The 16397-nt window shown below is 58.6% G+C and overlaps 1 protein-coding gene across 2 annotated transcripts in view; it reads right to left on the reverse strand.

Annotated features, from left to right (window-relative positions):
- The window catches only part of COL5A1 (collagen type V alpha 1 chain), a 150506-nt gene that overhangs the window by 19133 nt on the left and 114976 nt on the right, over positions 1-16397 (reverse strand). For both annotated transcript variants that reach the window (XM_077851271.1, XM_077851270.1), the window contains exons 39-58: positions 16094-16201; positions 14750-14839; positions 14602-14655; positions 13203-13310; positions 11047-11154; positions 10122-10175; positions 9168-9221; positions 8955-9062; positions 8010-8063; positions 7813-7920; positions 6671-6724; positions 5702-5809; positions 5039-5092; positions 4725-4778; positions 3499-3552; positions 2850-2903; positions 2045-2152; positions 1890-1943; positions 1750-1803; positions 728-835 (exon numbers count right to left, since the gene is read on the reverse strand). In XM_077851271.1, the coding sequence (XP_077707397.1) occupies positions 728-835; positions 1750-1803; positions 1890-1943; positions 2045-2152; positions 2850-2903; positions 3499-3552; positions 4725-4778; positions 5039-5092; positions 5702-5809; positions 6671-6724; positions 7813-7920; positions 8010-8063; positions 8955-9062; positions 9168-9221; positions 10122-10175; positions 11047-11154; positions 13203-13310; positions 14602-14655; positions 14750-14839; positions 16094-16201 (1548 nt within the window). The remainder of the gene's footprint in view (positions 1-727; positions 836-1749; positions 1804-1889; positions 1944-2044; positions 2153-2849; positions 2904-3498; positions 3553-4724; positions 4779-5038; positions 5093-5701; positions 5810-6670; positions 6725-7812; positions 7921-8009; positions 8064-8954; positions 9063-9167; positions 9222-10121; positions 10176-11046; positions 11155-13202; positions 13311-14601; positions 14656-14749; positions 14840-16093; positions 16202-16397) is intronic.

The raw sequence follows: 16397 nt of genomic DNA on the forward strand, positions 1-16397 counted from the left end.
GCACCATGGGGAGAGCAGTGCAGTGGTGGATGAAACAGGGCTCCCAAGGACGCCATCCTACAAACATCAGGGGCCCAGTGAGGGTCCTACTTCATCCCCTGCCTCCCTGGCTCTGCCCCATGAGTCCCATCCCCTTGCAGGTCAGGTGTGGGCCAAGGGGGGCGGAGTCAAGGGCCTTGCACACCTTGGGAAGCAGTGACCTGTACCTGGGATGCTGCCCTCACGTGGGGAAGGGCACAGATGCGGTAGGCCTGCCACATGCCCTCGCCCACCTCCACGGCACACGTGGCCCTGCCGCTGACCACAGAGTCACTTCAGTGGCTGGCTGTGCAGGGCAGGGACAAACCCTCTGGCTAGGGTTTGCAGTGCTGGGTAGGTCTGGGGCCAGGCATGCCCATCGTGGTCAGGGAGTAGGTGCTGCCCTGCGTGCCTGGCATACACGGTTGGGCCTCACCAGTGACCTGGGCAGTCAGCTGGGTAAGAGGCCCTCGCTTGGCCATCAGGTGAACTGCTGAGGGAGGGAGAGGCTGGCAGCCAGTCAGGGCCACACTTGCGTCCCAGCCCCCTGTGCCCTGGGCGAGTCGTCCCCTCTGCCATTCCTATCCAGGTATGGTAGACGTGAGGACATCCTTCTAGCTCTAACTGGCCCAAGGCCAGGTCCTCAGATGCTTCTCACCACCCGTTGAGGAGCCGCGCTGGGGTGTGGTGGGGGCACCTCCTCACGCACCTGTTCTCCCTTGGGGCCAGAGGAGCCCTGGGGGCCAGGGAGACCACGGTCACCCTTTTCACCCTGTTCACCCGGAGGTCCGATGAGTCCGATCAAGCCTGGATGACCCTGTTGACGAATAAAGGCAGGAAGGGGCGCTCACTGTGGCTGTGCCTCACCGCCAACCTCGTGCGCTGGCTGGACATGGCGGGGGTCCCTGACAAGGGAAGCCACGGGGTCACCAGCCACACGTCCTGGCAGAGGACCCAGCTGACAGGCAGGCCAAGTGACAAGACAGCAGGTGTGACACAGCTGGCCTTCTGTAGATGTCCTAGCCAAAGAGGCGGGAAGACACAAATCCAGACACAGACCAAAGTGGTAACAGGGTGTTTTCCTGAGTGATGTTTGCATGGGTCTCATATGCAACATCTGGTTTTTGTACAGCCAATGTGTGCACAGAAACATCCACAGACTTCAGTGAAGTTACAGAGGATCAGAGATACTATAATAATTTCTTATGGATTTTTTTGGGGGGAGGCAATAAAAACTCTCTACATAACTTTCCATGTGTTTGTTTTACATGAGCCCATAGGAAGGCTCTAGAAGGGTTTTTTTTCCAGCTTTCATACTTCACAGGCTCAGTGGTGACAGGCATGGGCTAGAATAGAAAGAGTCCCCGGTCCTTCAGATGCAACTGTCTGGTTTGTGTGTGTGCTTTACATTTGTGAATTAATCGGCTTGAGCAGACAAAAAACACCTCCACTAGAGAAAGCAAACAGGCTTTGCCGTGCTGGGTGGTCTCGGCCCTCTCCCTGTGGGAGGCATTCTGGACTGCCGTCCACTCCTCAGACCCTGGACACCCCTCCACCGGGACCTCCACATGGGTCTCCAGGGTCCCTCACAGCACAGGCTGGTTGGGTTTCCCAGCCTCCCAGGACCCGTCCCCAGCCTGCACCTGCCAGATGAGTGGCTGATAGTTTGATATCCCACATGTTTGAGGGGCCCCGAGCTACAGCCTCAGAGGGCCCTGAGTCCCATCTTACCTTTTCCCCTTTGGGGCCAGAATCTCCTTTGAGGCCGGGGAGTCCTGGGGGTCCCTGCAGGAGGGGGCAGAGGGATCAGAGTTCTCCTCCCCAACTCCACCCTCCACCACTGCCTGGAGCCCCTTGGGGTTATTACTCACCATGGGGCCAGGGGGGCCATCGGGGCCTGGGGAGCCCGGGAGACCTTGCTCACCCTGAAACACAACAGGCCCTCAGCAGGAGCCCCACAAGGCCGGTCCCTGTGCCCACGCCCCTCCCCTGCAGCTGCCCCCCTCCCTGGCCCCCATCCACTCACCACAGGGCCCGGGATCCCTCGCAGGCCATCAGGCCCAGGCTTCCCAGGGGCTCCCTGGGGGCCAATGGGGCCAGTCTTCCCAGGAGGGCCTTCCAAGCCGGCTTCCCCCTGTAGGTGCAAGGACACAGATGCTGGAGGCCACAGCCACTCTGGCCCAGGACCACTGCTCAGAGCGCCCCAGATGCCCCCAGATCACTGGGATGGCCCCAAATTCTCCACATTCTTTATGGGAGCTGTCCTGACCAATTCTCCATCCCTCTAATTTCCTCAGCCAGCTGAGCTCCCCAGTCTCTGGCAATCTCAGCTGTTCCGGCCAGGCCTGCACTCACGGTGGACACGGCCACCATTCCTGGGCCGGCGTGGGGCTGGACGGCTCCTGCCATTGCCTCTGCTCCCGATGGGATGGCTCCAGGAGGCAGGCAGGGGCAGCAGCATCACAGGGAGCAGTCCCTCGAGGGCCCCAGGCACCAGGCTGCAAGCCAGCCGCGAGACACGGGCCCCTCAGTGGGCACGGCTCGGGGGCAGTGGCCTCGTGGCCAGGTCAAGCACTGGGTTGAGTGCACAGCACCCGTTCCCCACCCTCAGGCTGGAGGGGTTGACAGCCTGTGCACCCTGGGGCATGCCAGCTGCCGCCCTCCTGGTTTGCAGTGAGAGCCGGGCTTCCCCCTGAGCCGCCTCCCGCTCCCTGCTGCCTCTGTGGCTCTCCTCCTATATGCACACATCTCCGCTTCCCACCCAACCCGGCCAACATGCAAGCCGCTCTTCGGAAGCTCCGCAGTCACAGCTGGGCAGGGAAGCACGTTACCTTGGCTCCCTTCTCTCCCTGTCTGCCTTCGGGGCCTGCGGGGCCTGGGGGACCCTGGAACAGAGCAAGGGAAAAACACTTGAGGAGCTGCTTGCAGACGCCAGAGCGATGACCTCAGTGTCGGGAGGAGAAGAGGCCCAGGCTGGAGGGGCAGGCAGGGAGGACATGGAGGGCCTGCAGCATGGGGAGGGGGCTCCCAGGCCCCTGGCCAGCAAGGACCAGGCCCTCAGAGTGAGTCTCAGGGACCCCAGCCCTGGGAAGGGCCTCCGGGTTAGTCCAAGTGCTGGGGCCCCTCTCCTGGTCACATGCCACACAGGCCACTGCACTGCAGCACCGGCAAAGGCTAAGAATTCAACACACAGAAAAGCACCATTCGGCCCTTTGGTTCTGATTTTCAGGAAAGGTGTGAGCCGGAGAGCGAGGCATTTTCTGGCTCTGTAGGTGTCTTTTCCCCACAACGGGAATTACTGATGGCGTCTTGGCCTCGCCTCCATGCAGGGGGCCATGGACCTGGAGGGTGTGGGGTCTGAGGATGTGGCAGGGCTGGAGCCCACACCACAGACGGCAGCATCTTCCCTACCAGGGCCACCCAGAGCTTGCGGGGCTGACGAGGGCCGGGTGGCCAAGGGCAGCGGGCAGGATCATTTACCCTTTTTCCTGGAGGCCCAGACGGTCCTGGTTCGCCAGTGGGGCCTGGAGATCCCTGGTGTCGGGGAAAAAACACAGAATTCGGGAATTAGGGCAGGTCAGACAGCAGCACGGCAGGTCTGCACTGGCGTGAGGCTGACCAAACACACAGTTCCCCCCGTGTACTGTCCTGGGCCAGCGCTGAGGCTGCCTCTCTTGTCCCAGGTCGGGGGGGGAGCTACTGCCGCAAGAAGTCCCAGGTGAAATCATCCTGTACCTGACCTCTGCCCTCAACGCGGCTGTGGGGCAGTGTGGGGAGTCCTGGCTCATAGTACCGGTGCTGCCACGTTTTATTTTATTTTTTTAAAGATCTATTTATTTATTTGAGAGAGGGCATGTGAGAATGCGTGCATGAGTAGGGGTCAGGGCAGAGGGAGCATCTCCAGCAGGCTCCTCATTGAGTGTGGAGCCCGACGCGAGGTTTGAACCCAGAACCCTGAGATCACACCTGAGCTGAAACCAAGAGATGGACGCTTACCCAACTGAGTCATGGGCCCCCCATGCTATCACATTTTCAAAGAGCACTTTCCCAGCACATAGCCATTATGTGGGCTCTGCGGGGAGCTGGCTCCGTCCACACCACCTCCTGCAGACACCCCCTTCTACAGAAGAGGACCTGAGGCACGAGGAGGATGAGGGTCATCCCAAGTCACGGGCCAGGGGGCTGGGGTCCTCGGGCATCTTTCAGGGGACTTGGCCTCAGAGCTGGGCCCTTGAGCTTTCTTTGCTTCTGCTCATCTAACACCAGTGACACCAGCCAGGGCCTGAGGGCAGGAAACCTCCAGCAGCTGTCTACCCGGCTGGTGCAGCGTGAGCAATGTCGCAGAAACTCAGTGTCGGGTGCGAGAGGTAAGGCCTGGAGTGATCTCAGCCCAAGGGTTGGCCTGGGCGGAGCCCTTTGGAGGAGGGCACCGGCCTGATCAGGCAGGAATAAGGTCTGACCTTCATGGTAGGCTTGGGCAGTCACAGACTCCGTGGCGGTGAGTCCTGAACCACTGGTACACCTGTCCCTGGCCTCTAACAGTGCAGGGAGCTCACAGTCCTGTCACTGTTCAGAATTGATCCTACAAGCTTACAGGGCTTGGGTTTTTCTAAGAAATGAACAAAGCAAGTTGCAAACCCCAAGAGTGCCCGGCACCTTCCAGCAAGAAGCCGTGTGGGATCCCTGGAAGTCATGAGTGGACTCACCGTTTGTCCGGCCTCACCGTCGTCCCCTTTGTCACCAGGGGGGCCATCTTGACCCTGTGGGAACAAAACCGAGTTCCTTCTGCCTCCTGCTGGCACCTGAGTCACACGCCAACGCCCACCATGTCCCTCGTTCCTGCCCCAGAATCCAAGTCAACGCTGTGGGAACACGCTCTCTCCACCTGACCACCAGGGGTGCCATTTGGGAAAGCACTGGGCCCCGAAGAGAATTCATAGAAGACAACCAGAAAGAATCGGGCTGGCAAAGGCAGGTGGAGGGCCTGGGGGTTGGGGGCTTGGCAGCCCGGGACACCTACCGCAGGGCCAGGCTCTCCAGGGGGACCAGGATCTCCAGGGAAACCAACAGGGCCCTGAAAGAAACAAAAACAGGCACATCTGGGCCCTCAGCAATGGAGCTGCTGCTGCCGCACCCCTACACGCCTGCCTCACCCAGCCTCTACAACACTCCTGGTCCTGACACCAGGTGGGCACCCGATGGCCCAGAAGCCCTCTGGAGAGCACCGTGCCATCCCAGCCACACCACACCAAGCCAGACGGGCTCAGTGCTCCACTCTCAAGGCACGCAGAGGACAGGTGCCATGCCCACTCCTGCTCCCAGAGCTTCAGGCTGAGCCGGAGCTTAGACCTGTAGGTAGCTAGAACGTGCCACGTAGAACCTCCTCCCAGGGCCAAGCCAGGGCAGGCCATGGGAAGGCGGCATCCAGAGAGTCCGCCGTTCACACAGTGCATCTCAGCAAGCTCCCGGGGTCCTCACAGGAGCCCCCAAAGCCTCACACCCCACACCTCCTACCCTCACGGCTCTGGCTTGGCAGCTGGTGTGAAAACCTCTAAACTTTAGAGACGTTACTCCAAGCCCCATAACAGTCAGAAGGCTTTAGTGCACGGCCAGTGGGAGTGAGAATAACCCAACACAGAGCCCCCAGAGTTTCATGGTGCTGGCGCATCTCAGAGCTACTCACGGGGCTGCCTTTAGGACCATCGTCCCCAGGAGGGCCTTTGGGTCCAGGGGGTCCAGCTGCACCAGAAGGGCCCGACTCGCCCTTCTCACCCCTTTCTCCTTTGGGTCCCTGGAGGGAAAGGCCAATGTCAATGTTCTCAGAGCAGGCCTCCAGTGTGCCCCCTCGTTGGCATGCATGGGATAGTGCATGCTCTGACGAGGCCACAGGCTGGGCCAGGTGGGGACTGGCAGGTGCTCGTGCTCCCCGGCCCTCAGCAGCTCCCCATGTGGTCTGGCCCAGCCGGCACCACGAGGCAGGCTTGAGGAGCCCACTGGCTTACTGGGCCTTTGGAGACAACACTCAGCTTCTAGGTGGGAGGGGCTGCAGGGACTCAGGCCACCTGGCCACTCCCCAGTTTGCAGGTGGAGGGAGCAGCTAGAGGCCCAGGAGACCTCTGTCCACGAGTCATACTTCTTGGGCCCAAGACCCTGGAAAGAATGCCCTTCTGACCTGCAAAGGTCAGGATACTCCAGGTCTGGGCTGATGAGGGGACAATTGCCCCCACATCATGGCAGCCCAGGAGCAGGTCTGGAACACCACAGACAGCAGAGCAACTCACAGTCTTGGCTCATGGGTGCTCATGGCACTCACACCTACGTGCATGTGTAAACGTGTGTGCACATACACACAGGCATGCTCACATACACACATGCACACACTTGTACTTGCACACATGCATACATTCACACACCCAGGCATGCTTGCACATGTATACACTCGCACTTGCACATAGACTCAAATGTGTGCACACACACACACACACACACACTTGCTCACTCCCCATCTCACTCCCTCTTGTTACAGTAACTCCATGAGTTAAGCATGAGGGGAGACGTGGCTCCCATCTCATGGATGAGAAAACTGAGGCAGAGTGTGTGCTTCCCACCCTATAGAGGTCCATGGTGGTGACCTCCCTGCGAGCCCACTCACCGGGGGGCCCCCCTCTCCAGGCAGGCCAGGCTCTCCAGCTTCACCAGGTTCACCCTAAGGAGGAAACATGACATGGTTATGGCGGCGTGGAGATCAGTGGCCCAAGCTCCAAGCACTTAGCAAATCCTCCTACGTCGGGACATAGAGGTGGGGAGCCCAGGATGAGAGCATCCACTGCACTCTGACAGTCCCTGGGGCTCCATGTCACATCCACATCAGGGTAAGTGATGCCAGTGGGCTCTGATGGTCTCATGAAGGAGGTGACCACAGTACACGGAATGTCATGGATGGTGCTCTGAGCAAGTTATGGGGGGCAATCACGAGAAGCCAGTGGGAGGGCTGGGAGGACCACACAGGAGGGACGGGCCAGGCAGACACAGAGAGCAGAGGGTACTGGGATGCTGGGCGGAGGCAGGAGCCCCAGAAGGAGGACACCTCTGAGAAGAAGCAGGGCATCATTAATCTATGGTGGTAGCAGGATACATTTGTCTGTAATTCTCGTATCATAAAAAATGACCAGCCATGGAGGACTTCTTCCAATTTAACAGGCTGACGTCAGAAAGCTGTGAAAACTGTGTACAGGGAATACCAGTGAATGGAAGCACATTGGTTTCATTCCTCTTATCCCAAGGAGGTAGGGTCATGCTCACAGGCACTGCAGTGGAGGCCTGCCCACCGCACACATGCATGTACAGGCATGCACACACGTGTGCGCACACAGAAGCCCGCCACGCTCATGGAGGCATCCCCAGGACCCACACCCTAGAATGAATCAGATCATATGGGGACCCTAGACTTTGAGAAGAAGGAATTGACCATGAGGGGAACGGTCAATGGAGCCACCCCAGTACTTCCAGGGATGAAGTAGACCCATCAGCCAGGTCATGGAGAAGGGGCAGGGCCAGTTCTGCTGGTTGGGTGTATGGCTGGGAGATTCTGCAAAGGCCACGGTGGGCAGGGGTCAGAACTCCCACCTCCACCATGCAGATCTGCTAAGTGTCAAAGTGCACTCGACAGGAATAGCCCGACAACACCCTGCGGGTCTCTGTATCCACAGCTGGACACACACACACACACACACACACACACACACACACACACTCGCACATCAGACACTGCAACGGCAAGGGGCCAGGAGTCACCTTCTCTCCCACGGCACCGGGGTTGCCGATTCCACCTGGAGGCCCTTGTGGCCCATCTGCACCTGGAGCTCCAGAGGGTCCTCGGGGGCCGGGGGGACCTGGGGGACCCTAGGGGAAGAAGAACCATTGAGCACAGACAAAATGCCAACCATGGCCAAAACGGAAGTGGGCAGTCGGTGTGTCCTGGTCACACTTACCATCTGGCCCACGTCCCCAGTCTCACCCTTCTCTCCAGGAGGTCCTGGCAGACCCTGGGCAGGAAGACAGCAGACACTTAGTGGGTCAGCGTCACACCACCCCAGTCCCCACATGGCTTTCGTGGTCTCCCTGCCACGGCGCCAAGCAAGCGCCCAAGAGCCTCCGAATGTGCTTCTAAGCGTCCAGCCAAATATGAGGATACCCCCATGATGCCAAGTCTCAGAACCAGCCCAAGGAAATCATTAGAGAGTACTTGGAGATTTATGGACCAAGGCGCTTGCTGCAGTGTCCCATTAAACAGTAAAACCTAATGAGCCAACAGCAGGGAAATGTCTGAATAAATTATGTCACCACCATATGCTGGCACGCTATGCGGTGACTAAAAATCATGTCTTGGAAAAATAAATAAAAAGGGACACGTCCAAAGAATATTTACTAACACTGAACACAACTCGTAAAGGGAAACGGGAGAAGCTGCACAAACTTTCTGTACACACAGCCAGATTCAGGTTTTGCAAAAGCCAAACAAAACCACACATGTGCACACGAGCGCATGAACACACGCGTAGAAAGGCAGGGAGATGAAACGCGCCCGAGCGTTCAAAGCCACCCTTCCTGGGCAGGACGCGGGGCAGGCAGTTTCCTTTTACAGGTTTACAACTGGTCGATCACTTCCCGCATCTCTACGGGGAGCTCGGAGATAGGTACCGCTGGGTAAGAGACACACGTATGGACACATCTGCAATCATGGGAACTTGCATTGCTTCTGATTCCTGAGGAAGCCCTGGGAGGCCCCCAAAGCTTAGTCTTAGATTCCCCATGCTCATGATGTCAGGACGGGAGGGGAGAGGAGGGGACAGGAAGGGGAGAGTGGGGCAGGCTCCACAGAGGTGGAAGCCTGTGAGGTAGACCAGCCGCTGCCACCATACAAAACCTGCAGGTACCTGCAGCCCCACTGGCCCGGGGGGGCCAGGAAAACCTCTCGGACCTTCGTCACCTTTCTGCCCAAAGAGGCCCTGCTGCCCACGAGGGCCTGGCTCGCCGTCGGCTCCCTGCAGGAGAGAGTGGGGCATGGGTGAGGAGCAGCTGCAGGCACCCCGCGGGCTCGGGGTGGGGGGGCTGGGGATGGGCCAAAGGTCCCAGGCGCAGGTACTCACCGAGGGGCCAGGCTGTCCGATGGGGCCCTGCGGACCAGTGGGCCCGGGAGGACCCTGTGGGGAAAAGACAGACACGGTTGCTTCTCAGATGGCAGCAGAGACGGAGGGAGAGGGTTGGTCGGTGTGAGGTCCACAGTCTGAGGCCCGGTCAGCCCCCACATGTGGGTGGCCGGCTGTAGGCTACCTGCAGGCTCTGGATTCAGGCCCTCGCGGGTCATCACGGGTAGCGGGGGCGGGGGATGGCCACTGTCACCTTAGCTCCCACCACACACCCAGGATCGGGGTCCCACAGGCCCTGTTTTAAAAACAAGGCTGGACACCAGGCAGCTCACACATGCAGGACTCACGATCCCAGAGCTCACTCCTGGCAGTGCCATACCAGCCCCCACGTGTCCCTATGCACAGTGCACTGCTGGCACATGGAGCGAGTAAGAGAGAACGGCAAGGCGGGTACCGGGCAGCACCGCCCCCGGGGAGTGTGTCCAGCCAGGGACAGCAGGTCCCCGACACAGAGGATCACTGGCCACCGGGAAGAGGCCCAGCTATGCAGTAGAGCGGACACATGTCACCACATTGAGGACGGGGCCAGCAACCAGGTGACAGGCCTTCCCCAAGGACACACCAGGACTTCAGAGTGGACAGGTCCAGGCACTGCTCTAGCAGGGCGCTCATAGCCTGAGTACCGCAGGGCGGCCGTGACCCAGGCCTGCAGAACCCCAAACCTCCAGACAAGACACCCCCACCCCCCCAGCTCTGTTCTAGGAAACTTGCGAGTGCTTCTGCTTGTCCGTGAGGAGGGGTCCCCTCAGATATGGACACACGTGTGCATCAATGCAAAGGTGCATGCCACCCCCACACGAGTCCCAAGGAAGCCCGGTGGTTGCATCCTGCTTGGATGGTTGGTGGGTGTGACAACAACAGCATTAACACCAGCAGTGAGTGTGTGGCCCGTACCTGCTCGCCTTTGTCCCCCTTGCTGCCCTTCTGTCCAGGCTCCCCGATCTCTCCCTGTGGGAAGAGGAGGACAGTCCGTTAGCCCTGAACTGCCTGAACGGGATCTGCACGTTAGCTGCTCCCCATAATTCATTTTTCTCAGACATTGGGATTAATCTCCCTTCTGGGGCAGCCCAAGAACTTTCCTAGGAAGAGACATTTCCATAAATTAGGTAGATTTCCCTTCAAATGCAACAGTGAATGCAAGCCATTGATCTCATGCCCTATAGGACCCTGGTGCTGGTGAAAATATGCACTTTGTCAAGCGGGGGCATGCCTAGCAGGACAGTAACCAACAGCGGAGCTATGGAGCTCCTGAGGGGTCCGACAGCCTCCAGCGCCCGCTGCACGGAGCCATCTCCTGCCCCAAGAGGCGGCATCCTCTGCGCACAGGTGACAACATTGCAAATGTCACTGGAGAGTCATCATAAATGGAAAGTGAAACCAAAGAGCTAAATTTCACTGTCTTTACTCAATGAGAGATAAAACATAAGCTCCCGCAGCCACATTTTTCATGAGAGGGAGCTGGGATGATTCAAGGGGAGACATTGAAAAATGGATACGGACTAAAGCCTCATTGCATCAGCCTCTGCACTCGGAACCGCTACGAGCATTGGAGAGCAGGGAGGATTTCTCCTCGCCCCAGCCACTAGCGGCCAATGTCCTGGGCAAACAGCAGAGTGCTTGGCGGGGAGGGGGGCATGGAAGCAGTTTCTAAGTGTCCCCCGCCCCCTCACCCGGCATACCAGAGATCTCATCTGTCACCACAGATCTGTTGGCTTTACTGAAATTGTGCACGCAGAGCGCGCAGGGCAGGCAGGGGTCACCCAGTTGCCAGCACAGTGCGTTGTCCACAGGCGAGAGGACCTGTGTGAACCCTCCTTACCTTATCTCCATCTTCTCCAGGGGGGCCCACGGGGCCAGCTGGACCGGGGAGCCCCACAGGGCCCTGGAGGCCATCTCGGCCAGCTGGGCCTTGGGGACCTTTTTCACCCTACAGGGAAGAGATCTCAGGTCAAACACAGCTTGTCATGGGAACATCCCACCACCAGCTCATCGCCCCAGAGAGGAGGAGCCCGCTGTTTGGGTCGGTACCCTCGCCACAGTCCTAACAGATTTCAGCCAGCTATGCAGAGGGCAGCTCAGAGTCTAGCCCCATGCCACCTGCTTCCAGTGCACCACTGCATCTCATCTGTGCCCATCCAAAAAAGGCCTCCTCTTTTGGAAATGAGGAAACTGAGTCACAGCATGTGAAACATAGAGCCAGGATTCAGCCCAGCCAGCAGGACTCCTGAGACTGCATGTGGGATCATCTATGCCAACGGCCAGGAGGACCTGAGCTCAGGCCTCCACCAATGTTCCTACCCTTTCAATTCTCTACAAACTCCCCCTGCCCAGTAGGCATGCACACACCCATCTCTCTTTTCTTGTAATCTTGACTCATTTCCCTTAAAAATGCCCCTGGTCAGCTCAAACGTCCTCCCTATTCTTGCTTTGCTCAGTTTTGCCAGTCTGGGGATCACTCTGAGAGCACAGAACAAGGGGGGTATGCACTGGGGAGGGGGCACAGGAGAGGAAATGTGCACTCCGCCTCGGGATCTGGGGCGGCCGGTACCTACTCGGATGTCAGCACCCTGGCTCATCCTTTCCTGCCTGCATGGTTCACTGCCTGCCCCTCCACTTAGCTCCTGCCTTAGGGTAAGATATAAACGTCTACCCTAAGTAAGGTGCCCAGAATCCTTGGTCCGACATTACTGGTCAGGTTGCTTAGATACCTGGCTTGCTCTCTCTCTCTCGAGCCATTCGGGGAGAATGACCAGCTTTCAAGTGCACAGTACAACTCTGAGAGGTTTCTGCTCAAGTGTTTAGTCTCTTGGAGCAACAAACCCAACTGTTTCCACCCGAATCTGTGTGCGCTTTATGTATCCAATGCCCCACAGAAGGTGGGTTTCTGGCACCAAATTCAGCTGGATTGATGTCCAGTGGTCTCAGTGGAAATGATTAGATGCCATTAGAATGGCCTATAGCAGACTGACCAGATTCCTGGCGGTTTCCAGTGGGAGCTCCCGCCCAGGGAAGGCATCCAGGCCCTTTCCATCCATGAACCACCAAGCCTTGAGAAGACTGTGTCTCTCCGACAGGAACTTATCTGCATGGGTGCCCTGACTCGGTCAGAGATCATCTATGTGCATGTTTGCCCTCTGCCCTAGAACTCCGCTCTTTCTGACATCTGAATGCAAAAGGGAGGATGGAGCTGAAATTTGTCTCCACGGCTGTTTGAATGCGGGGCAGGTGGGAGTTTGCAAAACCATGTGATGGAAGCTGAACATGGAACACGGTCGAGGCAGAAGCGTGTCGGGGCATTTTGCGGTTATTTGGGGGAAAGTGCTTGGCAGAGGGTAGCCACCGGGTTCCCAGGAGGTGTCTGGACAAGAAGGGACCTGTTGATCTCCTCCATGGACACCAAGGCTGGGGCGGGAGGTCTCATGATGCCTCCACGGGTGACTGGGCCACACTCATGGTTACTGAGAATGTGGCTATGGGGGTCCAGGAAGAAGCTGCTTCTCCCAGCACTTGCCTCCCAGCCCATCTTTTCTCCATGCCCACCCCTAGACCAGTGGAGGGGGCTCCCACCCCAAACACCCACCCTTCTCACGCAAAGACCACCCTGGCTCCTGCCGGCTAGGGGAGCTGGGTATACAACAGGCAACAGACCCATCCACACACGGCACCCAGAGCCCATACCGAGGCCAAGGCCATGTGTGGACGGTCACAGCTCCGCCCTCCGTGTGCATGTGCCTGGCCAAGATGCTCCCTAGCACCCCTCCAGCTCAGGTGACTCCCCCGATAGAAGCAAGCCAACACTGGGAACTGACCCTTGGACCTCAGTGAGGATGCTGGGAACACACACGCTTTCCTGGGGGACAAGCACTCATTCCACCCACCTCCCCCATCCCACAAACCCCTGGGGTACGACTGCCAGTGGCAGGTCAGAGGGGGCTAAGGTGGGGAGGGCCCCTGAACCCCCAAGCCAGTACTCACAGGAGCTCCTTTCTCTCCAGCCGGCCCTGGAGGTCCTTGGGGCCCAGGTCTCCCTGGGATTCCGATGGGCCCAGCGGCACCAGCCGGGCCTCTCTCCCCTGGAGATCCCTGGGGTGGGCAAGAAAACAGTTTGTTTCCGAGGCTCTCTGAATGCATGGATTCAATTTCCCAAAGTGCTACCAGATCCTACTGCTGACCCTCACTCCAGAGCCCTCGGTAGCTCCCAGGGTCCTGGGCAGCACAGACTACTCCGACCAGTGCTCAGGCTCTGGGTTTCTCCCAGCTTCTCCCCTCCTGCAATGCCAAGCACACGCCTGCCTCTCCTGCCCCAGGTCTGAGAACACAGCCTCCTTAAGCGCTCGCCGGGGTGATATCCTCGCCCTCTGGGCTCCCACTCCAGGGCCTGGCACCACACTTCCCTGTGGGATCTGCTGCCCACAAAAGGCTCTCTCTGCCCTGCTCCCCTGTGCTGTATGTTTTGGAGGGGAGGCGCTGCCCCTGGGGTACCGCTGGTTGGGGGAACCTGGCCTAATTCAAGGGTCAGCACAGAGGGAGGCCACCATCTTGTGCCAGGCTCTATTGGAAGGACGGGCAACGTTTCAAAGAAAGGCCTGGCTTCCCAACTGTCATCTCTCTAAAATGGTCCGTGACTCAACTGGGGACAGGTGGGGTCCATTTGTGGCCTGCGCCCAGACCCAGCCGGCGGGAGGCGGGGGGCAGCTCCCAGAGCCCCACATCCATGAAGCAGTCGGGGCTGTGAGATGCTCCCCCTCTGAAAGGCCACGGAAAGTACAGCAGGTGTCACATCTCCATCAGGTGTCGACCAAGAACAGGGGTCTGTCGGCACAGCCCCAGCGCGGCTCCCCACTCTCCCAGACCACAGAGGCGGCTCTGGGGACACTGCATCACCAGACCTCTCATAGCTGGACTCTGAAGGCTGGAGGGGTGGCCTTTCAGCTAGCAGGCAGCACCCTGGAAGCCCTCTGACCCTCGGCTCCGGGGACGGACCTGCACCTGTGCCGGCTCACCTCTGCATGGGCAGCCCGGGCCGTGCAGGTCACCTGACTCTCGAATCCAGGCTCAGGGGTGAGAGAGACCTTCGGTCCCCACAGCCCCTGCCCAGACCTACGCTAAGCACATCAGCATGCTCCCCGCTCCTCGACAGGACCACGCGGCCCTCCTTCCACACCCATGTCTCTACCTGGCCTTTGGTCATGCTCTTGGCTCGTTGTCACCCTGGCTGCCAGCTCGGGGCCCCTGCTCACTGTCCCCCGGGGACCCATAGTGAGCAGGGCTGATGTGCATGCTCTCCTGGCCCTTGGGCCACCCTGTCTTGTCTGCAGACCAGGTTTTGAGAAAGAGGAAGGGATAAAACGTCTGTGCGACTGATAGCACTCACCGCGGGGCCTGGTGGGCCAGGGGGGCCTTCGCTGCCTTTCAGGCCAAGTGCTCCCTGCAGAGCAACGAGAATGAGGTCGGGGCACCATGCGGAGAGGCCCGCGGGCTGGGCAGTGTCCAGCTCCGACCCCGCCTGGCCCCTCACTCACCACTGGACCAGGGAGCCCTCGATCCCCGGGGAAGCCACGTAACCCAGGAGGGCCATCTTTTCCAGGCAGGCCGGCGGGGCCTGGGTCACCCTGAAATCAGAGCCATAGATTAGCTTGTAAGTGATGCCTTCCAAGCAATGCCCGAGACCAGGGTGGGTGGGGAACTGGGCGGGTCTTCCCCTTCCAGATCTTTCTGGGATCAGGTTAGAGTGGGATCAGGTTAGACTGCCTGGGCAGCGGCTTCAGAAGGAACTTCTGAGTTGTGACTGGATTTCCTCACCAGCAGCTCCACACACAGAAACACCACCTGTGCTCACGCCTGGGGCAGGTTCCCGGGGCTGGCGCTGCATGTGGTTTGGGGACAGACTTCATCTCTCTGGGGCCACAGTGGGAGCTGAGGCCAGGTGGCTATCTGCCTCCACATCTACCTGTTTCATACATTTGGGGCTTCTCGTGACTTCTCAGGTAAAGGAACATTGGCAGCATCACTCCAAACGGACTTATCACCCAGGATACTTGTTCCAAATATCTTCTAGAATTTTCTCCAGGGCCAAACATGGGAGTAGAGGGGCTCTCCAACCAGCACGCCCTCGGCCTCCTTCCCGAACTCAGAGAGCCTCTCAGTGACTGGGATATATGCTCGCTTACGTCTACACACATCGCACACTCATGCACACGTGCATATGGCACACGTGTGTTTCAGTGCACCTACATAAGTGTGCAATTTTTTCAACTGCCCTACTCTACTTGACTGGCTCTACCTCATTATCGTGAGGGTTACTCTTGTGCGTGTGCTCATCCAAAGGGCTGGGTCTGCTGTGTCCCTCACTGAGAAGCTGCAAGGGGAGGTGGCTCGCCATTTTCAAGCCGATACACGGGAATTACGACCCCCCTGGCTTCGGGGGGTGGCGCCCTGAGGAATAAAAAGGGAAGGCAGGATCCACACTAAGAGGTAGGACAGAAAAGCATCCGCTTCCTACTTTTATTATTTATTCTCACGCCTCTTATTATGGGAAACTTTTTAATGGGTCACTTTCTGTTCAATTATCTTCAGACATGAAGTATCAGAACACGTTATGTGGCAGCTGGGTGATGGGAGACATGGCCCCGGGGGCAGAAGGCCCAGGTCGGGCTGACCCCCAGCCCCGTCACCCTCCATCCCTGTGGCGAGTCAGTTCAGGTGCTCCTTCAGACCAGGCGAAAGTGGGGCTGAGCCTGCGGTCTGGGGAGCAGACTGACATGAAGGGCATTTGTCTGAGAAATCGCTTACTCTGAGTCATTTTAGAGCAGGAGAAAACTCCCTGTTGGGAAGTCAGGCTGGCACGGAAGGCCCAACTAACTCACCTTCGTCCCCTCTTTCCCAGCAAGGCCTGGGAGCCCCTGTTCACCGGGGGGGCCTGGGGGCCCAGGGTGGCCACGCTCGCCCATCGGACCAGTTTCTCCTGTGGGACCCTGTGAGGAAAGTTGGTATCAGCCACAAAAGTTCTCAAGAGACTTGCCAGGAAGCAATTAATTTTCTCTTCCCAAATCAGGGACGGCCGGGGCCGTGGAGGCACAGGGCCCACTGCATGCTCACCAAACCTCATCCTGCTTCACAAATCTCTTCCTTCCCATAAAGAGTCAGAAAAAAGAGCAGAGTGGACGGGGT

Source organism: Canis aureus, chromosome 16 (assembly GCF_053574225.1).
Source record: "Canis aureus isolate CA01 chromosome 16, VMU_Caureus_v.1.0, whole genome shotgun sequence".
In the NCBI taxonomy this organism is placed as follows: domain Eukaryota; kingdom Metazoa; phylum Chordata; class Mammalia; order Carnivora; family Canidae; genus Canis; species Canis aureus.